The sequence below is a fragment of the Perna viridis genome, chromosome 11 (genome assembly GCF_037379345.1).
Source record: "Perna viridis isolate PV_CMFRI_1.1 ecotype Kerala chromosome 11, ASM3737934v1, whole genome shotgun sequence".
NCBI classification, from domain to species: domain Eukaryota; kingdom Metazoa; phylum Mollusca; class Bivalvia; order Mytilida; family Mytilidae; genus Perna; species Perna viridis.
In genome coordinates, this window is record NC_142455.1 from 35,267,069 (window position 1) to 35,295,053 (window position 27,985).

The window sequence follows — 27,985 nt, forward strand, 5'->3', positions numbered from 1 at the left end:
TGTCACCCTTTTAGATTGTTTTAAGATGGTGATGCCGAGCGCCGTTACATTCTATATGTGGATGGTGGAAGAGATTATGCTCGATTTGGAAAGGTTTGGCTGATTATGTAGAAAATTACTGGAAATAACTTGAGATTGCCCTATCTCGGGCCAGCCAGTGCTCCCTCTCCGAAATTACGTCCAATAATCTCTCATTTAACATTAGCATACGTAAGTGTCGTTTTTTGTTGTTAATTCCGATATTGTTAGATTGACATTTTTGTTGTTGTTTCATTTCGGTCGACACACCTTCGACATGTAATACGGGATTATATTCAGTTGTGGTAAAACATAAAAAAAAATAACTTAAGAAAATGTCATTTGAATTGTTTATATAATTGAATTACATGCATAAGGAGATTAGGACTTGCATCGATGTGATGACATCTGTGAAATGGGATATAAACAGACTACTCAACTACAACGCAGGTAGGATTTTCTATGGAAAATAGTTATTTTAAATATCCTTATCATTATCATTATCGTCGTTGTTGTTATCGTTATCTTCGTCACCATTAATTTTACTGTCCTCTATCCGGATTAGTCGTCTGTCTTACTGGAAAAGAACCTTAGTCTTCCGGTGCAATTTACATTTTTGATATTTGAAAAGTCAAATGAACAGCTTACAAAGCTCACCGAAAAAAAAAATGAAATTCTAGAACAGATTGTCCGTGAAATGTCAACAACAAGAATGTCTTGAGCTACTAATGTAGCTAGGGACAGTATTCCATTGCTTTAGCTTACTATGGTCCCAAATTATTTTCCTATGCAATAGGCAGTGTGCTGTGGGCAATTCTGATTTGCTGAGTAGAAAGGTCTCTGAGACAGTTGAAAATAGTGTCGTTAGGAAGTACACGAAGACACTAAATGGAACAATTAGTGTAGGTCTAAAATTATGTTTTCATAATTTGGGATTAAAATAGACTATGACTGTGTAACACGACTCAGTACAAAAACAAAGATGGGCTGCTCATCGTCATCGTGTTTTAATAACTCAGAGGATGTTCATCCGTTGTGCCGGGCCTGGGTCCATCTTTAAAAGAACAATCTAATGAAGGTTAGAATTTTTAGGGTCTACAACAGAATTTGTGTGACTAGATTAATTATGCACTTAAAGTACAACAATTTGGAACTAGAGTCTTGTTCGATTAGGCGCTTGAAATATAAGCTATTGGATGCCAAACTACATGTATTACACGGATAATGGGCAGTTTGGATTCACAAACAGAACAACAGGGTTAACAAAACCCTTCGATAAACTTGATGCACGTGATAAGAAAATGCATAATATGCGTACGATTCCATACCGTTTTCCAAGAGTAACACTGCTGTGGTACTGGAAAGGACTTTCAGTATACCACTTCACAATATTAATTCTTTGTCCGATTTTCTAGCTGCCATGATCGGATAATTAAGCTTGGTATCTTGCCATATCAGACAATTTTTAAAAAATAATTTACAATTCATAGTTTTAAATGAACATTACTAACCAACTTACTACAATATGTATAGAAATGCCCATCCTTTATGGACCGAAACTTTCGACAACTGGTCATTACGAACCGGAAATTCCTACAGCCGGTCAATACGAAATCACAGCCATGCATTACGAATTTCAAAACAGGGCATCAATACGGGGCCATTATGAACTAAATAAAAAATGGCGTACGTTTCTTAAAATAAGTGACAACTTTAATTAAGAGTGTCCTAATATTTCAATTAATTAGATTAGGATATTTAAAGCTGAAAAATGGTACTGAGCCTAAGTATATTGAATTATTAGGTATTGAGCTTTAAATTTACGATTTGAAGGGGTAGTGGAAAAAGCAACAAAAATGAAATCTCGAAGCGGGAGCAAATACTTTTCTATACAAAAATGCTAAAGGAAAAAGGCGACTTTCGTGTTTTAGTGGTTTTCAAAGACGAAATATGCAAGCCAAGGTGGACAAAAATGGTTATTTTCTAATATTAAAAAATTATTTGTTTTAATATTACAAATTCATTTCCTAATATTACAAATTTGATTTCTTATATCACAAAAAACTTTTTTAATATTAAAAAATCATTTTTTGATATTAGAAATTGATTTTCTAATATTAGAAGATGGATTTGTTGTATTCAATTATGATTTTTTAATAGTAGAAAATCATTTTGTAATATTAAAAAATGTGACTGATTTTGCAATATTGCAAAGTGATTTTCTAATATTACAAATTCATTTTCTAATATTACATATTCATTTTCTAATATTACAAATTCAATTTGTAATATTACAAAATGTGTGATGTTTTATAATATTACTTAATCAGGAATTTGTAATATTATAAAATGAATTTTTGATATTAAAAATATTTTCTAATATTAAAAAAAATGAATTTTTTAATATAACAAAATGAATTTCTAATATTAAGAAATCTTTTCTAATATTACAAAATATTGATTTTTGTCCATTTTGGCTTGCCATACAGTCAAATCTCATTGTTTTGCAAGAAATTAATCTTCAAAGTAAATTTTTTTTTCTCTTTTTACTCACCTTCCTTGTGCGCTTCTCTGTCAAACGACATTTAGAAATAGCTTTATTCCAGATCAAAATGCACTTAAAAACACGGTTTTTACGTAAAAAATTGCCAAATTATTTTTTAATATACCGGGTCACATACTAGGACAGTATCAATAAACCTAAAGAGAATGACGGAAACAACCCAAATTGAAAACATTTGAAAAACTCCTACTCCAACGTATACAAACATTCGTGATAATACCAGGAACGTTTCCAAATCCACTGCAACACGGGTTTCAGAAAGGTCTGGGTTGTCTGACTGCGTCCTATTGTCTTCTTGAAACAATTTATAATAACATTGAACAACACAGTAAAGTATTTGCCGCATTCCTAGACAGTAGAAAAGCCTTTGATACGGTATGGCGCAAAGCACTTATGGTCAAACTTTGTAACTTAGGTGTTAAAGGTAAAGCTTGGTCCTGTATAAATATGTTATATAGTAATATACAAAGTTCGGTTATTGTAAATCAATGCAAATCGAAGTATTTTGAAGTAAATGAAGGTGTACGGCAACGTGGTGTGTTATCTGGTTTTTTATACCTTGTGTTTATTAATGATTTAATCAATGAGCTGTGTAATTCTAATCTAGTTTATAATCTTTATTAACCAAAGACATATACAACTATAGGTTACACTATAATACATAAGTGCTAATAATTTTTAGCTGATACTAGTAAGCAGAAGGTACTGTGTAAAATTATCACATGTCAGGACGTAACTTCATAGCACGAAATATAAATTTACCCAAATGCAATAACTCTTTGATATTACAAGAACTCATTAACTGTATAAACTTAAACATTGATGTTTTTTTCCAATAATATGGTTTAATAAAATACGATCTGAAACCCTGATATACTGGACATTTCAATACAAAGTGCATCTCATCCTCGATGTCATCCTTACAAAATTTACATAATCTGTTTTGTCTAGGCATTGCAGAAAACCGACCACTCTTCACAGTCAGATTATGGCTACTAAGCCTTAATTGTGTAATACATTTCTTATAAACATCTAGTAATGGTTTAGAAAGATAAAATTGCAGACAAAAATTGTGAACAATATATTGATAATTAGAACATTTACTTGAAGTACTTAACAAACCGTCAAAATACTGCTTTTGACAATCATATAGTCTTTGTTTGATCAAAAATAGAAAGTCATTACAGATTTTGTTATCTATGAAAAAATTTTGGTTACACCAGATATCACCAAGACCAATACTGTAGAGTTCATTTTTAACAACCAGTTTAGGTTATTGCTTGGACGTTTCTATAGCTCATCATATAGAATGTGTAACAACTCTTCAAAATGAAGTTAATCAGGTAACAGGTGTAAATAGTATAAAATGTTGTGCCCCTTCGCTTGCTGACGATATTACATGCATTGCTACAACACCTAAAGCATTACAACGAATGCTTGATGTATGCACCGAGTATGCGAATAAGTGGCAGTTTCAGTTTAATGGCAAGAAATCGTATGTGATACAATTTTCTAAATGGTTCGTAAAATCAGACTTAAAATGGACAGTTAGCCAGGATATAATTCCAATTTTAGAAAGCCATGTGCATTTAGGGATTGAACTCAATGGTAAATTTAAGTTTCTCTCAAGAACAACGAACGTTTGTAGGAAAGGTAGAAACACTTATTTTGCAATTGCCAATATCAGATGTGGAAACATAAATCCGTCAGTGCTTATGAAATTATATAGATCTGTTGTTATACCCACCGTTCTATACGGTTGTGAAGTATGGAACAATTTAACGAATACCGAGCTAGCACTTCTAAATAGATTTCAACATTTTGTTGTCAAACATGCACAAAAGTTCAGCACACTCACACGATCGGACATTTGCGAAAGTATGGTTGGGTTACGCAGCATAACAAGTGAAATCGAAAAACGCAAACTTTATTTCTTCGGCAAACTTTGCAAGTTGGATAATAGCTGCTTGGCGAAAACTACATGCCTAACAGACAATCGAAATCGCATAGGCTTTATTCCAGATATTTTAGATCTCTTAATCAAATTTAACCTGTACGAATCCCTTGCGATCTTTATCAGAGACGGTGACTTTCCTTTAAATTACAATGGAAACACATGGTGGTAAATGCGGTTCATGCAAAACTTGATAATGACTGGAAAACACGTATAGACTCACATAGTGGCTTTAGTCGATTCAGAGAAATCCACAATTCCATTGCTGTTGCTGACATCTGGAAGTACTCTACAAACTGCTTTGATTTGCGTACCGCTCACATTATTGCTAAATATATTTCCTCTGTACCAAACCTAATCGAACAATGATGTAAATTATGTGATCAAATATTCACCGATATGCTTGTCCATGCTACCAAAAACTGTACAAGTACTTCAGGGTTGTTTAATGTTTGGATGGACCTTATAATTGAACATTTTCCTCTAAAGCTGTACGTAGAACTAAGCCAGTATGATGATGAATCGCTTGTCCGAATTTAAAAAAAAAACTTCCACTGAACTCTGTGATTCCGATATAGATGAATTCAGACAACTCTGCTACATCCATATTGTAAAGTCAACAGGCGAATATTTAAGATGCTTACGTTGTTGCAATACATTTTTGTAGCTAATGCATGTCACCAGTACACGAACATATCTTGCTCACTTTACTTGTATATAGATATGAATTAGTAATACAATTCATTATTATTATTATTTAATATTTCCTATTTGTGTCTTAATTAATTTGTAATTATGTAATTGCAATTCATGTAATCTCTATTTTGAGGAATTAAAGAATGAATATCCATTTTGGCTTGTCATACAGTCAAATCTCATTGTTTTGCAAGAAATTAATCTTCAAAGTAATTTTGTTTATCTCTTCTACTCACCTACCTTGTGCGCTCCTCTGTCAAACGACATTTAGAAATAGCTTGATTCCGGATCAAAATGCACTTAAAACACGGTTTTTACGTAAAAAATGACCAAATTATTTGTTTTTTTTTTTTAATTTCCCGGGTCATATACTAGGACAGTATCAATAAACCTATTAGTAAGGAGAATGACGGAACAATACTCCCTAAATTATAGATATCTGAAAAGTCATGGTTTTTGTCGGGTATCAGTCGACTGGTCACGTGATTGATTAGCTCATGAATATTCGTTTTTGGTGATCACAATTTCTCCATATAAATTATTAGGTATGATTAATCTTGTACTTGTCTATAAATTTACGATTTTTAGGGGGATTATTGGAAAAGCAACAAAACCTTCATGATATTTATTTTCATAAATATATGATTCATCGAGATATGAACGTATTTTTAATTAATATGAAATCATATGTATTGATAATAAATTCTGACTATGTCCTGCAATAAATTTAGTTAATAAAAGTATCAATGCATGGTCTTTTCCATATTGGCCCCATAACATGCCCTTTGTATTAATAATGGCCTCGGGCATGTTACTGGGCCAATATTGAAAAGGCCATACATTAATGCTATATTAAAGAAAATGTAATGAAATTATAACAAGTCAGAAGAGATATGGTGATTATGTCAAAGAGATAAAAAACCTACAAGGATGAAAAGCAGCTCAAGGCCATCAACGTGTCTTAAATATCTGCTTACAACTTTATTATTACCGTTTTTGGAAATACGACAATTGCTAGAAATTTTTTGGATAATTTTAGCCTGACTGGGAATATTGTCAAAACACTTGAGCATTGGTATGTGTGTATGTATTTATTATTTTATAGCAACCAGAACATATTATGAAACAATGCATTACTTAAAAAGTCAGCCAGTCTTCACAGGCTTACGATGTACTTTCTTTTCAAAACTAGCTAAATATCAATGTTCGAACACTTTCAATAAAAAAAGGTATTGTAAGCAAATATATTTTAAAGTCTAAACCAAAGTTTTATAGGAAGATCAATCTAATACAATTTCAGATAGTTTGTGCCTTGTTTTTAACGACTTCACTGATGAACTTGGAGACAATTTTCGTATCGACACTGAGTAGGAGTTGTAGTTTTTGTTCATCTGGTGGCGTGGTCAAATCACATTGGCTTCGGGCTTCAAATAGCGAAATCATATTTGCTCTGCCATCGGAGTACTTTGGGCAGTGTAACAGAAAGTGTTTTTCATCCTCTATTAGGCGTAAGTTACACATCTTACAAAGTCGTCTATCAGCCGGCACGCCCCTATCTCGACCTTTTCCTATTTCCAGAGGGAACACTCCGCATCTAATTCGAGCTATTTGTGATCTATCCTTTCTAACCATGTTTGTTTTAACATATGGTTGCACGCAAAATGTGTCATTTATGTCCTTATAAGTTCGTATCTTGGCATGCCCATGACACTCTCACTCCACGTAATTTGATGCTTCTGCATTAAAAGTTCTATAACAAAAAACTTTGCAAGAAAATTAGTACTGATTCCATCAGACCACATTCATAATTTTCTTAACACCATTATACCAAGTATCGTCGTGGTTTCTTGAAGTGTGTCTGTCCCATCTGAATATTCGTGACGGTATTCTAGTATGACGCATATTTATAATTCGGCACCATAAATTAACTGCCTGGGATTGTGTTCTAATATGTGACGGTGTCCGTCCCATTTCACCAGAGAGTACCGGAATTGGCGTTGTTTTTCTTACTCCAAGAAACGTTCTCAAAGCTGTATATTGAAGTCTATCGAGTGATTCGAAATGTTTCAGTCCCCAGACTCCAGCAGCATAGTTGGTTACAGGATTTGTAGTACATTCATATATCTTAGTATATGTGTCATAGTCAAGACCTTCTGCATTGTAATACTTCGAAACTAATGAACCAGAAGCACGGCTCCCTGCTGTGATTAATTTATCCACTGAAGTATTGAAGTCTAGTGTTTCTGACAGAGTTAAACCTAGGTAGCGGTAACTATTCACATAATGTAGATTTTTAATGTCGAGTTTAAACTGTGTTTCACATCTAGACTTGGAAGCTTTACGAACGTGTAAGATTTTCGTTTTGTCTATATTAACACTTAGATCCCATTTCTTTGACCACTGATCAAGTCTATCTAGTTGATAATGTAAACCATCTGCGGAGCTTGCCATAATAACTATATCATCAGCATATAGTAAAGTACTTATACAAGTTTCGCCTACAAATGCAATTCCGCATCCTAAGTCATTTCCGGGATAAGATCGTTAACGTACAATGCAAACAATGTGGGTGCAAAATTGTCACCTTGTCGTACTCCATTTTCTACTGAAAACCAATCTGTAAGTAAATTGTTGACTCGGACACTACTTTTCAAATCGGAGTACATTCCTTTTATAGTTTTCAAGAATCTTCCATTTATTCCACATTTTTGAAGTTTATGCCACTGAGTCAAAGGCCTTTGAGAAATCAACGAAACTTAGGTATGTATCATGCTTTAGAAGTTTCCTGTTTCGTAAAATTGTGCAAAGTGAGTATATCTGATCGATACACGATCTAAATTTTCGAAAGCCATTTTGTTCTTCATGTAGAACGTTTTCTTGATTCAAGAATGTCACCAAGCGATTGTTCAACAAAGAATTAAATAAATTGGTAACGGTTGACGGATAACTTGGCTGGTGTTTCTAGAAAAGCAGAGGACGCTTACCCTACCGGTGCACCTGGTCCATGCTCCCCGTTTTTAGTGGAGTCCGAATTGCTCATTTGCTTTTGTTACTTTGTATGTATGATTTTACATCATGTTCTTTGTTGTGTCTGTTTTCCATGTCTGGTCTTTGTCCCTGGATTACATTCTTTTGATTACCGCTATAACATTGGTTCCCTTGATTACTCTTTGACATTAAACTAATACTCCTGTAACTATAAGGGTCACGACAGTCTTTTCTCGGTTTCAAAATCGGACAAATAATACTTTTGTTCCATTGTCCTGGTACGATTCCTAATTTAAAGCAGCCGTTAAACAATTGTTCGAGAATAGGATGGAGAGATTTGTTTCAGAAATTTCAATTGGAATATTATCGACTCCGACTGATTTACCCAACTTCAAGGCAGTTGCTGCTTTTTCTATTTCTTCCAAAGTTATATCACTGTTAAGCTCATTGCTTGGTATTGCCTCTCCGTCGTCGATTTGATCAACAAGCTCTGAGTCCATGATTTCGGCCAGTTCTTCTAATTCCGCTATAAAATCATCGTTGACTTCAGTTGTATCTTTTGAGAAAAGTTTTGCGTATTGCTCATGCCATCATTTAAGTATAGTGTCAATGTCCGATGAGACTGTACCATCATCAAGTAGAACGTTTTCAATTTGGTTGTGATAAATTTTAAAAGTGTTATGAAAATAGACATTATTAAGGAGCTCACACGCCTCGGTATCTAATTGTGAGGTGTCACGTGAGATTATCGATGATACCTACTTAATAAAATGTTTGTCATTGCTTGGATTCTTCTTCAACTATGCTGAATGCCAGTTCAAGACTCGAAATCGAATAAAAATGTATTTAAATTTAGAAACATCCCTTTCTTGGAGATCTTAAAACGGTGAGCTGGCGGGATACAGATTTAAGTATTATGCGGGACAATTGTTAACCATAAAATTCATTTTTGATTCAGTGCTTTAGCGTTTTGATTTCTCATTTACCATTGCAATGACTCTAGAAGCGCATGCTCTAGACCGATATGTTGGATATACCAAACTGACTAAAAAACTGGCATTTTTTTACTGTCAATAGGTCTCATTTTAATTGTAGAAATATTTGTGGAATGTTACTAAATTATATTTGTATGGTCAAATAAATTATTACAAGTCGTATGCTCATTTGACAAATATTGATTACTTCCTCCTAACACTAAAAACTGACCATAAAATGTTTGACGTCGATTGCTTATTTACATTGTACTTTTGTTGCTTTTTACGTATTATTTTTGATTATTTGTATGTTCTTTGTTGTGTTTGTCTATTTTCCCCAGTCTGGTCTTTGTCCCTGGATTATATTCTTTTTGTTTCCGCTAGAATCTTGGTTCCTTTGATTTTACACGTCACAAAATATCCTTTTAGTTTTATGAAATCAAAACAACCTAGATTTGTACCTCGGGACATTCCAACCTTTCCAAAAATGTAAAACTTTTCAAATATTGACTTGAGTTAGAAGTAGCCTTATTGAGAATCGTTCTTCGTAAGTTAGTACTAAGTTAAATGTGCAATAATTTGTACACAAAATAATCTTTTAATAAAAAGCGTATATTATATATGGTCATCAATAATTTATTTATTTAAATTCAGATATTGTTTTCGTTTCCGAAATACTTTAAGTGATATCTCTAATTAGCGCAGAAAGTGACAATATGTCTCAAGGAAAAAGCTAAAAATAGCGACAAGAAGATGTTCAAATAGTATATATTCAACTTCGTCCTTTTACAGGTTACACCTGCCTCATATGATAAACTGTAGATTATTCAAATGTATATGAAAATTATCATTTTTTTCTCAGCATAACCTATCACTATGATGAATACCATGGTAATTGTGGGGATTTCATTGATTGGATTAAACTGTAAGTATGAAACAGAGTAATAATATGATTTAGGTCTTGGCTAACAAGAAACTGATTCTTTAGTTCCATGGACCTTTTGCCCTGGTCATTTTGAGCGCCCCCTCCACCATCCCTACTCACAGCACCCTTCCCATAAAATATTTGCTACCTCATATGTTCCATTTTTCTATTTTGATGAAACACAAACGTATTCTTAACGCACTAAAATTGTTCTTAACCTGTAATTAAAATAGAATAGTTCGTTTTAAAATGTAAAAAAGACACCCCCCTATTGCATATAGTATATGATGGCTAACAATGCAAAAAAATAAACATCATACAGTACAACTTGTATTATGTAAGAATAAAACATGCACATGATATTTGGTAATATATTTACTGTTTAATTTTAGTTTGCTATGAAGAATACGGAAAAAGGATACCACATTGTATTAAGTACCACATTAACGAAACCATGCCTGACATATTTGCAGCCAGTCGATTCTGTCTCGTGGAAAATGGTTACAGATATTGTAGAGAATGGTCGTGTAACTTTGACTGTACAGATATTTATAATTGGACAGGACAATGCACAGCTTGTAAAAGTAAGCAACACAAATTTATTATTTTGAATGTCACCAGTGTAGTATTTTCCATCATTAAAGTCAAGGGACTGAGATAACTACCAAAGGTCCTTAGTCTATCATGACATAGTCCAAAATAAAAGGTGCATTACGGCATGGGAAGTGTGACAGCCATGCATACATGTATATACACAAAAAACGTCTTTTACCACTACTTTGAGTACTCAACAACTCAAACTTGCCTAATACATCTGAATACCATTAATTAACAAGAACAAATAAAAGTGTACATGTACAACTTCCTAATCATTAGAAGACTGGTAATAAGGCACAAGCTTACAATAGATTGCCCGACCATGCAAACTGGGTTTCTTGAACCATCTTAATAATAAGTTGTGAATATTCTCAAATCCTTCAAAATTTAACTCCATGTATATTATTTGGTAATTTAATGACCAAACGGTCATAGTAAATACAACCAAACTTGTGACATTCAGTCATGTTCAAAAACAAATCCTGCACTGCAATAAGTAGATAATGATAACGGTGTGCAAGTTTTTTTTTTTTTTGGAAAGCTATTACTTTGAAATCTTAATTACCATGAACTAATACAGTTCATTAGTATAAACAGTGCAACCAATAATACAGTTATACAGCAGTAAGATACGATCAGAAATATAAATCATAAATCAATAAATTACAATATAGTTCTAATATGGAATACCTTATATAAATATTCTCCTAAGTTACAAAGATCTTTTGTGTTCTCGACAGAAAGTAACTGGACAAGTTTGAATGCAGATTGCCTAGACCAACAATACTTTTTTTTGTATACTTTATAACGTGAACATTGCAATATTAAATGAAATTCGTCCTCTATTACATTTAAATCACACATATAGCATTATCTATTATTTTGATCTGTTCCAGTTACAATAAACAAACTGTGTGACGATAATCTAATTTTAGTAATATAATTACAATGTATAGGAAAATACATTTTTGTTAATAAACTTGAAGTTCTAAAACCACAAAGCTACTATATAATCTTCATTTTGGAGATGTGTCCAATATCGAATGAAGATCATCTTGTATTGCTTGGCCATTGAAACCCTGTATGAATCATCTAAATGCATGCTAAATCGACTGTCTCAAAGGCTATTCATCTGTCCCATAGGTTATTCATACCTAAATTATACAATATATTTTTGATACACGTTGCCGAATTATCACATAACATACAGTTTGCTACTAATTCCTTTTACTTAGCATGATTGCACAATACAATTACATGTATTAAATGTACAGTTATTATTCTAAAATGTCGTTCATACCATGGTTGTAATCAACCGAGTTCGTAGTATATCATGGCATTAGGCGTTGATAATTGAACATTTAGTCACATTTTGCAATAGACTATCCGTATCTTTACTATCAGTGGAGCTTAATGATCACCCCATACTTCACAGCAATACATTAAAACACTAACTACACAAGTCTCAAATAACGACAACATAGTAAATACTTTCAATAAGGACGACGTATTTATTTTCTCTCAAACTACTAGTAAACATTGCTTTTCTATCCAGTTCTGCAGAGTGCGTTTGAGTTATCACAAATTTACAAATATAATGAAACAGTATTCCTAAATAACAAAATTATATATATATATATACAAAACAATATTTAATTTTCGATCATTATAAATCCATTCTTTATATGGTTTAATGGCTCCGCCTCTACGGAACACTACTAGTATTTTTGTTTTCTCCACATGCACTGTAAGACCCCATTTGTCTTTGTACTCAGACAAGGTATTCATACTTCTATAATTGCCGATATTAAAATCATGTCGTCCGCATACTTCATCAAAAATAATGCAATGTCTTGAAATTCATGGGGACAGTGTCCCTTTATAGTAAATTCAAGTTCAAAGTCGTTAACATAAAAGGAATATAAAATGGGCGACAGCACTTCTCTTTGCATAACACCCAAATTATTTGTGAAAAATCAGAGTTAAAACCATTGAAATGTATACATGTTTTAACGTTACGTATTTTACGCTTCAATTCAGTTGATAATTTTCCTTTAATACCAACTTTTGCTAATTTGTAACACATGCGAGACGGGATAAATAATTGAAAGCTAAACACGGGGAACCAGTTGCTTTACATGGGTAACAGTCAAGGAAATAACGGTCGCTGATTGGGCAAGTCGCTTGTTTGGCTGAAATGAGGATGAGAATCCGAACTCGGCACAAGATGGCGGCTCTTAAACTAGGTAAACCCGAATAATAGAAAAGATAAGAAGACAGAAGAAAAAATATTCTTAACAGTTGAATATCACGTTGAATATCTTAGATACACACAACTATCATAAAAATATTTTCGATATAGAAACGAGTTACAAAACTATGCAGAATCTACGGTGACACCGAAAATACACGATACAGCTACATTTCGCGCACTTTTTACACTTCTCATACAGTAAGTCATTCTTTACTCACTGTGTGGCTTTACTGATGCACAATTTTAGTGAAACTTTACAAAAAAGGAAAGTCTCCATATGAAATTGCCCATGAAAATCAACTTATTCTCAAATATCATGAAAGTAAAACAATTAGACATTAACTTTTTGGTCAATATTTCTTCTTGCCAAAGTCCTCCTATACACAATGTACCTCTTGGTTTAAATTTAACTTTACTGAATTAAACGACACTATATAATGATATGCGTGAATAAATATAAATTAGAACAGTTTTTTTTCACATTTATCGTAAACATATCTCGTAAACAACTTCATGGATTTGAATGAAACTTTATACAAAGCAAAAAACATGTGTTAATAGGAATATATTAACTGTCTTATTACCCCCTCGCCAACAAAATTGCGATGGGATATAGTAACGCAACACTCCGTTCATAAGATATTTGTGAACACTCTACAACTAATGTCCTTCAAAAGCTCCACACAGAAGCAGATGTTCGTTTCCTCTGTTACTGACTGCTGCAGACAGGCCTTTCAAAATTCTCTAACATAATCTCAACCAAACGTCATTTTACAATTGAATAATAATGATGGACACTTTAAACTGGATATAAATTTCCAATTATCATATTTGTTGAGGTAAACATTTGTATTTTCACATTAATACAACTAATACAACGTATCAGTTTAGTAAGTAACCTGTAAAGTTGAATATTTACTTTATTACTTTCACCAGGAGGAATTTCGTTCAGGGGATTACCAACTCTCATTGAGTAGTAATAGTTGTGACTCCTACATTTATCCCAGTATCTATTATAACAAAAGAAAACTAAGCTATCTCTTGTTACTGCTTCATTAATTCAATCATTTCTTCACTTGATCAATTTAATTTTTGTTGTTGACAACTACATGTATAATAACATTTTCATCTTCAATTACATAGCAAGTATGTAACCGACAGAAATTTTGTCTTAAAATCGTAAAAATCAATATACTACTCTTAAACAACATTTAAAGCTAAGAGACGGCTATACATTTTTGGAAAAGCTACTACTTGTAATATATAAAATCTGGATCGGACAAATTCCGGACAAATCTTTCGACTTTTTTCCTCTGTGAAACGAGAAATGCCGAGTAGTACCGGTTCAGTAAAAGTTTTTTTATTATACATCTTTGCGAACGCAAGTCATGTGTATTCCAGTAAGCAATTTAGGTAATTTAGTGATTGGAGCCGAGTGATTGCGCAGTGGAAGCGATTTTACTATTGTTTGTTCAATTATGTAATTGGGAAGCTAGACGACGAGCACTATAACTTTTGTCTACGACAATGATTTCGATTAAAAACGATCTTTCTAATCCTACATTTATTTACATAATATATACATTCACATATTTGAATACAATGTTTACCGATCGAACTCTGATTTCTAACTGACCATAATTATGTGCCGAATCTGAACAAATAAACCCAATTAACCTAAATGTAACTCCCCAAATTACCAATTTGAACTTTTACCTTCTCATTGTCTGTCTGATACAGATCATTAAATATGTTAAACAGCTGACCGCTATCAACATAATTAATTAGTTCCAAGTACTGGATGACCAGACAAACAACGACTATCTTATCTTAACTAGATCAAGGTTACAATTCGATTTCTATGTAAAATTATCAATGAAAATTAAAAGTGAAAAGAAATAAAACTAGCTAAAAAAACGTTATCTAAAAACATATGAAAATTGAAGTCAAAAAACATAATTGTCTTCTAAACATTCTCCCCTTCTTGATTGAGCATAGCCAATCAACAACAACAAAAAAAAATAAAAAAATAAAACGAAATAAATGAAAATATTCGATAGTCTATAATTCATAACTATAGCGATAGTCCATGTAAACGGAGAAAATTAAAGTCACTGCTTCTTGATAGTTATTGCACGTTAAATTTAAGTCAATTAACTTCCAACGGGCACAGTTTGGTAATTGGTCGTACTAAAACAGTTTGTCCAAGTCTAATTTTGGCGACTCGAACATGATTGTCCTTTCCTGAGTACACCTCGATGATTCTGCCTAACGGCCAATGTCCTCGTGGAAGATTGGGATTCATTACAAGCACAATGTCATTGGGTTTCAAGTCCTTTTCAGTTTCAGTCCATTTATGTATTCTATTTAGTCCTGGTAGCCACTCTTTAATCCATCTTTGCCAGAAATGTCTAACTAATTCCTGGATTCGACGCCATCGTTTACGTGGGTTAAAGTCAGTTGTATCAACGGTCTCTGGTGCAAACGCTCCTCCGATTTGTCCATGTAGGAAATGGTTAGGCGTTAACGGTAAGTCATCTCTGGAATCTGCCGACTGGTATGTAAGCGGACGCGAATTAATGACTGCTTCGGCACCAATAAATGCAGTTAACAACTCTTCGTCAGTAATGTCCGCATTTCCTAATATGGAATAAATTGCTTTCTTTGCGGCTTTTATCATCGTTTCATGTACGCCTCCAAAGTGAGGCGCGAGAGGAGGATTGAAATGCCACTTCACACCTCTATTCGACGTATTGTCACATATTTTGTCTTTATCTAATAGTGAAACTAGTTCCTGTAATTCCTTGTTTGCACCGATAAAGTTTGTTCCATTGTCCGAAACAACTTCTTGTGGCATTCCACGTCTATTGGCCATTCTATAAAACGCATTAAGAAAGGAGTCAGTATCTAGTCCAAAAGCAACTTCCAAGTGCACGGCTCTCGATGCCAAGCACGTAAATAAACACAAATATTTCTTTTCACGTCTCTTTCCTCGACCCTGCACTGTTATAAATGGACCACCATAGTCCACTGCGATACGCGCAAATGCATGTAATGGCGTTCTGAAACGAATGTCCGGTAAAGGAGCCATTACTTGCTCTGCTGTTTTCGCCTTTCTCTTACGACACGTATAACACTCATTTTCACACTCGCGTATTTCCTCTCTGGCGGATATAATCCAATATTTAGATGACATCATGGATAATGTTAGATTTGTCCCGCACACATGTCTACCTTTGTCGTGGTAGTATTTCACGATTAGTCTTGTCACGCGATTTTTCCTCGGAAGTATTATAGGATACATAGTGTCATACGGCAAGAAATCTGCATGTTCAAGACGCCCGTCACATCTAAGTAGTCCATATTCATTGATTTTCGGTTTTAAACTTAGAAGTTTACTGCCCGACGGTAACTGTTTTTCTTTCATAATTGAATTATAATCCTCTAGAAATTCACACCTCTGCGCGTCGCGCACGATTTGAGTCTCTGCCTCTTCGATTTCATCTACACTAAGTCCACCTTTTCTACGCAAGTCACGCGTAAGTCTACAATTTTCAACGAATCTGTTAACCCATGAACAAACACGAACGAGTCTCAACCAGCTCGAATAATGTTCTGGATTTAAACGCCAATCCTTCTCCGATACAGACACAATTTTCATTGTAAATATTTCACTGTCCTTGGCAGTCTCTAATTTAGCACCCGATTTAGCGCTTTTAACTTCTTTTTCGCACGATAGTCCTTTGTTAATACGACATTCAGGCCAGTCACATTCTTGTTTTGATAGAAAGTCTGGACCTTCCCACCATATAATGTCCGATTTCAGCTGAATAACAGTCCTGCCCCTCAATACCAGATCCGCGGGGTTTTCTTTCGTTGGTACGTAGCGCCACTGTGTTGGACTCGAAGCCCTGTGTATCTCTCCAATGCGGTTCGCGACAAACGGCTTGAAGTCTCTGCTTCGACCACGTATCCACCATAAAACATCCATAGAATCTGACCAAAACACAAGTTGTTCCGTCGGTATTCTAAGCGGCTCCGCAATGGAAAGTGCAAGTTTTAATCCTAAAACAGCAGCCATCAACTCTAATCTCGGAATACTAACTGCAATAATTGGTGCAACTTTCGATTTCGATGCAATAATCCTTGTCGAAATTAATCCACTCTTATACTCGATTCTCATATACGAAACGGCACCATATCCTTCTTCGGACGAATCAACGAATGTATGAATATTAGTATGAATTATTTCCTCATTTTGATCCACAACTTGTAAACACCTTTGAACTTTGATTTGATTCAAATCATTTAGCTCTTTAAACCAAGATTTTGCTTTACATATTAAATTTTCATCTAGTAAATTATCCCAATTATATCCAGTTAACCACATTTCTTGAAGCAACATTTTAGCTCTCACTATATACGGCGAAATAAATCCAAGAGGATCGAATAACATAGCCACTTTTCTCAAGAAATTTCGCTTTGTGTACACAAAGTCCTCGCCTGGAGGATTCGCTTTGAATGTGAATAAATCTACATTCGCTTTCCACATAATTCCCAAGGTTTTCACAGTAGGCAAACTACCATCATCAAGATTAACTTCGGACGCGCGATCTTCCTTCGGAATAAAATCTAACACTGCCTCTGAATTTGATAACCATTTGCGTGCGTACATTCCAGCTTTCCACCATAAATCCGACAATTGATTATACAATAATATTCCCTCATGTTCATTCATTACTGAATCCATGCTATCATCCATGTAAGTCGAATGAAGTACTGTTTCCGCAGCTCGCGGATGCGACGCTTTCATGCACTCGGCATGCTTCTGCACAACATATTGGGCCTGAAATGGCGAAGAATTAACTCCGAAGACAACACTATTGAATTCATATTCATCCGGTTCTCGATTTAATTCCATTGAGCGCCACAAAAACCTGTGAAATGGCCTATCAACCGGAGCTATATTTATCCTCAGATACATTTCAGCAATATCACAAACTAACGCAACTGGATTCTTTCTAAATCGCAATAGAACATCAAATAAATCCCTCTGTAATTTTGGACCTTGATGAATGACACTATTTAACGATGCATTTTCACACTTTGCAGACGCGTCGAATACGATCCTTGTCTTTGTAGTTTCCTTGTCTGGTCTTACAACTGGAAAGTGCGGTAAATACCATTTTCCCGATTTCGGCACCTCTTCTTCAGCTGGCACTTTACGGACGTAACCTTTGTCAAGATACTTTTCAATAGTTTTAACGTAATCGTTCTTCACAGTCGCATCCTTAATTAACCTCTTCTCAGTATTCTCAAGTCTGCGATAAGCCATATTATAATTGTCCGGTAAATTAGCAGGGTCACTCTTCCAAGGCAAGGCTACTTCATAGCGACCATCTTTGAAACACATTGATTGTTCAACGATTTTGACAGCTTGTTTATCTTCGGCACTTAACATCTCATTCTTATCGATAGGTTTGACGTGTTCAATGTCCCAGAATTTCTTTAACAATAAATCGTATTCATTTGATTCATTGATACTTCCGACGAAGTATTGTAATTGTAATGTGTCAGATTGTCATCAGTGTCTGGATTCCCAATACATGTCCATCCAAGGGGAGTTAATCTTGCTATCGGCTCGCCTGGTTTACCACGAATATCCTTGTACGAATAATGTAAATCGGCATAATCCAAACCAATTAACATATCAACTTTAGGCTTCGAACCTATGTCCGGAAACTGTATGCCTTTCAAATGTTCCCACTTAGAACTGTGCTGTCGCCAATCTATGGGTTTCATATTCCCGGTCACCTTGTTTGTCGTGAAAGCTACGATTCGATTTCTTGTTCTGCCATTCACACTTTCAATTTCGAACTCAACTGGCATTGTTTCAAACGATTCACATTCATCATTTAAAACATTTACTGTCATAGTTTGTAACTGTCCATGGAGACCTAACTCTGCGGCTACATCCGAATTAATATAAGTCTTTGTACTAGCATCATCGAGTAGTGCGTTCACTTTCAACTTTCGATTACCAGTTCTGACAATTACTGGTACAGTTCTTAAAATTACATTATTTACCTTTTCTCGGTCTTTAGCGATCATTGTTCTGTTTTGACGCTCCCCTTCAGTGTTCGGCTCTGTAACACTTTTGAATATTTCTGAATGTCTGTGCACATTGTTACTGTCCACTCGCCTGCGTTGATTAAAATTGTTTCATAATGTAACATTCTATTATGAAGCTCCCTACAACCATCGATTCCACACGTTCTACTTCTTGGACACCTTTGTCCGAGGTGATTATCTCCTAAACAACGATAGCAAAGTTTATGCTCCTTTGCAACATTCCACCTTTTTTGCAAATCCATTCTTTTGAACATTTCGCAGTTCCACACACCATGCGGCTCATTACATACTTTACATAGTCGTCTACGAGCATTTCTATCTGTGTTTTCAGTGTTACTGACAAAAGTTCTGTTTGTACCCGGTCTCGGACGCCTGACGTCATTGTTGTTAAAGTTGTCTAATCCTCGGACAGTTTCGCTCGCGATAGTTTGGAATTCCGCTTCCTGAATTATCCACTCCCTTAACGATTCGACTGATTCCGGTCTCCGTTTCTCGAATACCCATCTATGGTACTGCGCAAGCATAGACTCGGGTAACTTTTGCTGTAATTTATTGTATAACGATCCATTACCAAGTTCTTCACTACGACCGGCATCCCGTAGATTCACAACAGTTACGTCAATTAAATCTGCGAATTTGTCAATGTCTCTTGAATTTCCTACTCGAATTGGTTTGAAAGTTTCTAACTCTTCTATATAACGTGCGATCTGTCGTCGTTTACCTCCATATTTACGCTCCAATCTGTCTTTTGCAGCCACGTACGCTGATTCCGAATATCCAAGATTTTCAACCACTTTTAATGCTTCTCCCGATAAGTATTGTCTTAACTGTAAAAGTTTATATTCAGGTGTAGCCGGCGCTTTGTCCACACACGACATGAAGGCGGCCCTCCATGCTTCATAACTTCGTTTGTCACCCGAAAATATTGGAATCGCAATTCGTTTCAACTGCTTCCACATGTCATTTCCGATTTCGATACGATTGTCACTTTGAACTTCAACTGGTATGTCACGATTAATCCGATCTGGTAATTGTCCAATGTCATCTTTAATTTCACGTCTATCGCCACTATCGTCGGTAACTGGAACATCTTGTCTATCTATTTCTTCTCTATAGTTCGATGCACGCGATGAAACACTAGAACCGTCTTTTGTACTTATCAAAAAGTTTTGACATTCATTTATCGCTTCAGAAAATTCTGATTCCATTTGTTCTAGTTCATTAGCTGTTTTCCGTACATTTAATATTTCGTTTCTCTTCTTATATTCGTCATATAATAATTCCATAATGTTCATAGCATTTTCTTCTGCATTTGTAAGTTTTTGTCTTATTTCTTTGATGATATCACGATCTGGAATTTCGTCCGGTTCATCGATTAATTGGAGAAGGTTATGTCTCAATTTTGTGAAGGCCGATTTAGCTTTTGCCTTGTCCTTTTTAATATCCTCGATTTTTTCGTTTTGTTGTTCGATCATTGTCTCTTCCATTTTTTCGTTTCTAAGATCTAGCTCCCAATTGCTCATTTTCGATTGACGATCACTAAATGTCAATATTAATTCCGATTATGAATTATAATTTCGATACGATTTCGATAAGTCCGTTTTGTCCATATTAACCACGCTCTGCTACCAGAAAATGGAGCCGAGTGATTGCGCAGTGGAAGCGATTTTACTATTGTTTGTTCAATTATGTAATTTGGAAGCTAGACGACGAGCACTATAACTTTTGTCTACGACAATGATTTCGATTAAAAACGATCTTTCTAATCCTACATTTATTTACATAATATATACATTCACATATTTGAATACAATGTTTACCGATCGAACTCTGATTTCTAACTGACCATAATTATGTGCCGAATCTGAACAAATAAACCCAATTAACCTAAATGTAACTCCCCAAATTACCAATTTGAACTTTTACCTTCTCATTGTCTGTCTGATACAGATCATTAAATATGTTAAACAGCTGACCGCTATCAACATAATTAATTAGTTCCAAGTACTGGATGACCAGACAAACAACGACTATCTTATCTTAACTAGATCAAGGTTACAATTCGATTTCTATGTAAAATTATCAATGAAAATTAAAAGTGAAAAGAAATAAAACTAGCTAAAAAAACGTTATCTAAAAACATATGAAAATTGAAGTCAAAAAACATAATTGTCTTCTAAACATTCTCCCCTTCTTGATTGAGCATAGCCAATCAACAACAACAAAAAAAAATAAAAAAATAAAACGAAATAAATGAAAATATTCGATAGTCTATAATTCATAACTATAGCGATAGTCCATGTAAACGGAGAAAATTAAAGTCACTGCTTCTTGATAGTTATTGCACGTTAAATTTAAGTCAATTAACTTCCAACGGGCACAGTTTGGTAATTGGTCGTACTAAAACAGTTTGTCCAAGTCTAATTTTGGCGACTCGAACATGATTGTCCTTTCCTGAGTACACCTCGATGATTCTGCCTAACGGCCAATGTCCTCGTGGAAGATTGGGATTCATTACAAGCACAATGTCATTGGGTTTCAAGTCCTTTTCAGTTTCAGTCCATTTATGTATTCTATTTAGTCCTGGTAGCCACTCTTTAATCCATCTTTGCCAGAAATGTCTAACTAATTCCTGGATTCGACGCCATCGTTTACGTGGGTTAAAGTCAGTTGTATCAACGGTCTCTGGTGCAAACGCTCCTCCGATTTGTCCATGTAGGAAATGGTTAGGCGTTAACGGTAAGTCATCTCTGGAATCTGCCGACTGGTATGTAAGCGGACGCGAATTAATGACTGCTTCGGCACCAATAAATGCAGTTAACAACTCTTCGTCAGTAATGTCCGCATTTCCTAATATGGAATAAATTGCTTTCTTTGCGGCTTTTATCATCGTTTCATGTACGCCTCCAAAGTGAGGCGCGAGAGGAGGATTGAAATGCCACTTCACACCTCTATTCGACGTATTGTCACATATTTTGTCTTTATCTAATAGTGAAACTAGTTCCTGTAATTCCTTGTTTGCACCGATAAAGTTTGTTCCATTGTCCGAAACAACTTCTTGTGGCATTCCACGTCTATTGGCCATTCTATAAAACGCATTAAGAAAGGAGTCAGTATCTAGTCCAAAAGCAACTTCCAAGTGCACGGCTCTCGATGCCAAGCACGTAAATAAACACAAATATTTCTTTTCACGTCTCTTTCCTCGACCCTGCACTGTTATAAATGGACCACCATAGTCCACTGCGATACGCGCAAATGCATGTAATGGCGTTCTGAAACGAATGTCCGGTAAAGGAGCCATTACTTGCTCTGCTGTTTTCGCCTTTCTCTTACGACACGTATAACACTCATTTTCACACTCGCGTATTTCCTCTCTGGCGGATATAATCCAATATTTAGATGACATCATGGATAATGTTAGATTTGTCCCGCACACATGTCTACCTTTGTCGTGGTAGTATTTCACGATTAGTCTTGTCACGCGATTTTTCCTCGGAAGTATTATAGGATACATAGTGTCATACGGCAAGAAATCTGCATGTTCAAGACGCCCGTCACATCTAAGTAGTCCATATTCATTGATTTTCGGTTTTAAACTTAGAAGTTTACTGCCCGACGGTAACTGTTTTTCTTTCATAATTGAATTATAATCCTCTAGAAATTCACACCTCTGCGCGTCGCGCACGATTTGAGTCTCTGCCTCTTCGATTTCATCTACACTAAGTCCACCTTTTCTACGCAAGTCACGCGTAAGTCTACAATTTTCAACGAATCTGTTAACCCATGAACAAACACGAACGAGTCTCAACCAGCTCGAATAATGTTCTGGATTTAAACGCCAATCCTTCTCCGATACAGACACAATTTTCATTGTAAATATTTCACTGTCCTTGGCAGTCTCTAATTTAGCACCCGATTTAGCGCTTTTAACTTCTTTTTCGCACGATAGTCCTTTGTTAATACGACATTCAGGCCAGTCACATTCTTGTTTTGATAGAAAGTCTGGACCTTCCCACCATATAATGTCCGATTTCAGCTGAATAACAGTCCTGCCCCTCAATACCAGATCCGCGGGGTTTTCTTTCGTTGGTACGTAGCGCCACTGTGTTGGACTCGAAGCCCTGTGTATCTCTCCAATGCGGTTCGCGACAAACGGCTTGAAGTCTCTGCTTCGACCACGTATCCACCATAAAACATCCATAGAATCTGACCAAAACACAAGTTGTTCCGTCGGTATTCTAAGCGGCTCCGCAATGGAAAGTGCAAGTTTTAATCCTAAAACAGCAGCCATCAACTCTAATCTCGGAATACTAACTGCAATAATTGGTGCAACTTTCGATTTCGATGCAATAATCCTTGTCGAAATTAATCCACTCTTATACTCGATTCTCATATACGAAACGGCACCATATCCTTCTTCGGACGAATCAACGAATGTATGAATATTAGTATGAATTATTTCCTCATTTTGATCCACAACTTGTAAACACCTTTGAACTTTGATTTGATTCAAATCATTTAGCTCTTTAAACCAAGATTTTGCTTTACATATTAAATTTTCATCTAGTAAATTATCCCAATTATATCCAGTTAACCACATTTCTTGAAGCAACATTTTAGCTCTCACTATATACGGCGAAATAAATCCAAGAGGATCGAATAACATAGCCACTTTTCTCAAGAAATTTCGCTTTGTGTACACAAAGTCCTCGCCTGGAGGATTCGCTTTGAATGTGAATAAATCTACATTCGCTTTCCACATAATTCCCAAGGTTTTCACAGTAGGCAAACTACCATCATCAAGATTAACTTCGGACGCGCGATCTTCCTTCGGAATAAAATCTAACACTGCCTCTGAATTTGATAACCATTTGCGTGCGTACATTCCAGCTTTCCACCATAAATCCGACAATTGATTATACAATAATATTCCCTCATGTTCATTCATTACTGAATCCATGCTATCATCCATGTAAGTCGAATGAAGTACTGTTTCCGCAGCTCGCGGATGCGACGCTTTCATGCACTCGGCATGCTTCTGCACAACATATTGGGCCTGAAATGGCGAAGAATTAACTCCGAAGACAACACTATTGAATTCATATTCATCCGGTTCTCGATTTAATTCCATTGAGCGCCACAAAAACCTGTGAAATGGCCTATCAACCGGAGCTATATTTATCCTCAGATACATTTCAGCAATATCACAAACTAACGCAACTGGATTCTTTCTAAATCGCAATAGAACATCAAATAAATCCCTCTGTAATTTTGGACCTTGATGAATGACACTATTTAACGATGCATTTTCACACTTTGCAGACGCGTCGAATACGATCCTTGTCTTTGTAGTTTCCTTGTCTGGTCTTACAACTGGAAAGTGCGGTAAATACCATTTTCCCGATTTCGGCACCTCTTCTTCAGCTGGCACTTTACGGACGTAACCTTTGTCAAGATACTTTTCAATAGTTTTAACGTAATCGTTCTTCACAGTCGCATCCTTAATTAACCTCTTCTCAGTATTCTCAAGTCTGCGATAAGCCATATTATAATTGTCCGGTAAATTAGCAGGGTCACTCTTCCAAGGCAAGGCTACTTCATAGCGACCATCTTTGAAACACATTGATTGTTCAACGATTTTGACAGCTTGTTTATCTTCGGCACTTAACATCTCATTCTTATCGATAGGTTTGACGTGTTCAATGTCCCAGAATTTCTTTAACAATAAATCGTATTCATTTGATTCATTGATACTTCCGACGAAGTATTGTAATTGTAATGTGTCAGATTGTCATCAGTGTCTGGATTCCCAATACATGTCCATCCAAGGGGAGTTAATCTTGCTATCGGCTCGCCTGGTTTACCACGAATATCCTTGTACGAATAATGTAAATCGGCATAATCCAAACCAATTAACATATCAACTTTAGGCTTCGAACCTATGTCCGGAAACTGTATGCCTTTCAAATGTTCCCACTTAGAACTGTGCTGTCGCCAATCTATGGGTTTCATATTCCCGGTCACCTTGTTTGTCGTGAAAGCTACGATTCGATTTCTTGTTCTGCCATTCACACTTTCAATTTCGAACTCAACTGGCATTGTTTCAAACGATTCACATTCATCATTTAAAACATTTACTGTCATAGTTTGTAACTGTCCATGGAGACCTAACTCTGCGGCTACATCCGAATTAATATAAGTCTTTGTACTAGCATCATCGAGTAGTGCGTTCACTTTCAACTTTCGATTACCAGTTCTGACAATTACTGGTACAGTTCTTAAAATTACATTATTTACCTTTTCTCGGTCTTTAGCGATCATTGTTCTGTTTTGACGCTCCCCTTCAGTGTTCGGCTCTGTAACACTTTTGAATATTTCTGAATGTCTGTGCACATTGTTACTGTCCACTCGCCTGCGTTGATTAAAATTGTTTCATAATGTAACATTCTATTATGAAGCTCCCTACAACCATCGATTCCACACGTTCTACTTCTTGGACACCTTTGTCCGAGGTGATTATCTCCTAAACAACGATAGCAAAGTTTATGCTCCTTTGCAACATTCCACCTTTTTTGCAAATCCATTCTTTTGAACATTTCGCAGTTCCACACACCATGCGGCTCATTACATACTTTACATAGTCGTCTACGAGCATTTCTATCTGTGTTTTCAGTGTTACTGACAAAAGTTCTGTTTGTACCCGGTCTCGGACGCCTGACGTCATTGTTGTTAAAGTTGTCTAATCCTCGGACAGTTTCGCTCGCGATAGTTTGGAATTCCGCTTCCTGAATTATCCACTCCCTTAACGATTCGACTGATTCCGGTCTCCGTTTCTCGAATACCCATCTATGGTACTGCGCAAGCATAGACTCGGGTAACTTTTGCTGTAATTTATTGTATAACGATCCATTACCAAGTTCTTCACTACGACCGGCATCCCGTAGATTCACAACAGTTACGTCAATTAAATCTGCGAATTTGTCAATGTCTCTTGAATTTCCTACTCGAATTGGTTTGAAAGTTTCTAACTCTTCTATATAACGTGCGATCTGTCGTCGTTTACCTCCATATTTACGCTCCAATCTGTCTTTTGCAGCCACGTACGCTGATTCCGAATATCCAAGATTTTCAACCACTTTTAATGCTTCTCCCGATAAGTATTGTCTTAACTGTAAAAGTTTATATTCAGGTGTAGCCGGCGCTTTGTCCACACACGACATGAAGGCGGCCCTCCATGCTTCATAACTTCGTTTGTCACCCGAAAATATTGGAATCGCAATTCGTTTCAACTGCTTCCACATGTCATTTCCGATTTCGATACGATTGTCACTTTGAACTTCAACTGGTATGTCACGATTAATCCGATCTGGTAATTGTCCAATGTCATCTTTAATTTCACGTCTATCGCCACTATCGTCGGTAACTGGAACATCTTGTCTATCTATTTCTTCTCTATAGTTCGATGCACGCGATGAAACACTAGAACCGTCTTTTGTACTTATCAAAAAGTTTTGACATTCATTTATCGCTTCAGAAAATTCTGATTCCATTTGTTCTAGTTCATTAGCTGTTTTCCGTACATTTAATATTTCGTTTCTCTTCTTATATTCGTCATATAATAATTCCATAATGTTCATAGCATTTTCTTCTGCATTTGTAAGTTTTTGTCTTATTTCTTTGATGATATCACGATCTGGAATTTCGTCCGGTTCATCGATTAATTGGAGAAGGTTATGTCTCAATTTTGTGAAGGCCGATTTAGCTTTTGCCTTGTCCTTTTTAATATCCTCGATTTTTTCGTTTTGTTGTTCGATCATTGTCTCTTCCATTTTTTCGTTTCTAAGATCTAGCTCCCAATTGCTCATTTTCGATTGACGATCACTAAATGTCAATATTAATTCCGATTATGAATTATAATTTCGATACGATTTCGATAAGTCCGTTTTGTCCATATTAACCACGCTCTGCTACCAGAAAATGGAGCCGAGTGATTGCGCAGTGGAAGCGATTTTACTATTGTTTGTTCAATTATGTAATTTGGAAGCTAGACGACGAGCACTATAACTTTTGTCTACGACAATGATTTCGATTAAAAACGATCTTTCTAATCCTACATTTATTTACATAATATATACATTCACATATTTGAATACAATGTTTACCGATCGAACTCTGATTTCTAACTGACCATAATTATGTGCCGAATCTGAACAAATAAACCCAATTAACCTAAATGTAACTCCCCAAATTACCAATTTGAACTTTTACCTTCTCATTGTCTGTCTGATACAGATCATTAAATATGTTAAACAGCTGACCGCTATCAAAATAATTAATTAGTTCCAAGTACTGGATGACCAGACAAACAACGACTATCTTATCTTAACTAGATCAAGGTTACAATTCGATTTCTATGTAAAATTATCAATGAAAATTAAAAGTGAAAAGAAATAAAACTAGCTAAAAAAACGTTATCTAAAAACATATGAAAATTGAAGTCAAAAAACATAATTGTCTTCTAAACAGTGATTGCACGAATTGAAAGCGGAAAGTGAGTGCCATCTTTTATATTTGTAAAATATGATCCGAAGTTTTGTTATGCAAAACATATTCTCTTTTCAATTGCAGATAGTTGCACGCATGGTGGGAGAACTTATAAGGTGGAAGAACATTTTGTCTGCGTTGACAACAAAAACTTATGTAAATGTTTACCGAATAACGAAATAATGCAGACAAAAATGGGACAAACAGTCGATGATTTATGTAATCAACCAGCACGTCAACTACCATCTAACCTATTGGAGGAAAATAAGAAAAAAAATCTCGCAGAAATTTAAAAACAATTAATGGATTAGATGATGGTAAAAATATAATATAATTGGTT

At 35.4% G+C, this 27,985-nt stretch overlaps 3 protein-coding genes across 3 annotated transcripts; 1 reads left to right on the forward strand and 2 right to left on the reverse strand.

The window, feature by feature from the left end:
- Positions 1-316: 316 nt before the first annotated feature.
- LOC148603883 (uncharacterized) lies at positions 317-27,985 on the forward strand. Its single transcript, XM_088552598.1, has 4 exons — positions 317-468; positions 10,056-10,118; positions 10,511-10,702; positions 27,730-27,985. The coding sequence occupies exons 2-4, from the start codon at positions 10,070-10,072 to the stop codon at positions 27,936-27,938; spliced, it is 450 nt and encodes a 149-aa protein (XP_088408724.1). The 5' UTR covers positions 317-468; positions 10,056-10,069; the 3' UTR covers positions 27,939-27,985.
- On the reverse strand, positions 14,579-16,300 carry LOC148603884 (uncharacterized). Its single transcript, XM_088552263.1, has one exon. The coding sequence runs from the start codon at positions 16,271-16,273 to the stop codon at positions 15,119-15,121; it is 1,155 nt and encodes a 384-aa protein (XP_088408389.1). The 5' UTR covers positions 16,274-16,300; the 3' UTR covers positions 14,579-15,118.
- LOC148603885 (uncharacterized) lies at positions 19,077-20,897 on the reverse strand. The gene has a single exon (XM_088552264.1). The coding sequence runs from the start codon at positions 20,622-20,624 to the stop codon at positions 19,077-19,079; it is 1,548 nt and encodes a 515-aa protein (XP_088408390.1). The 5' UTR covers positions 20,625-20,897.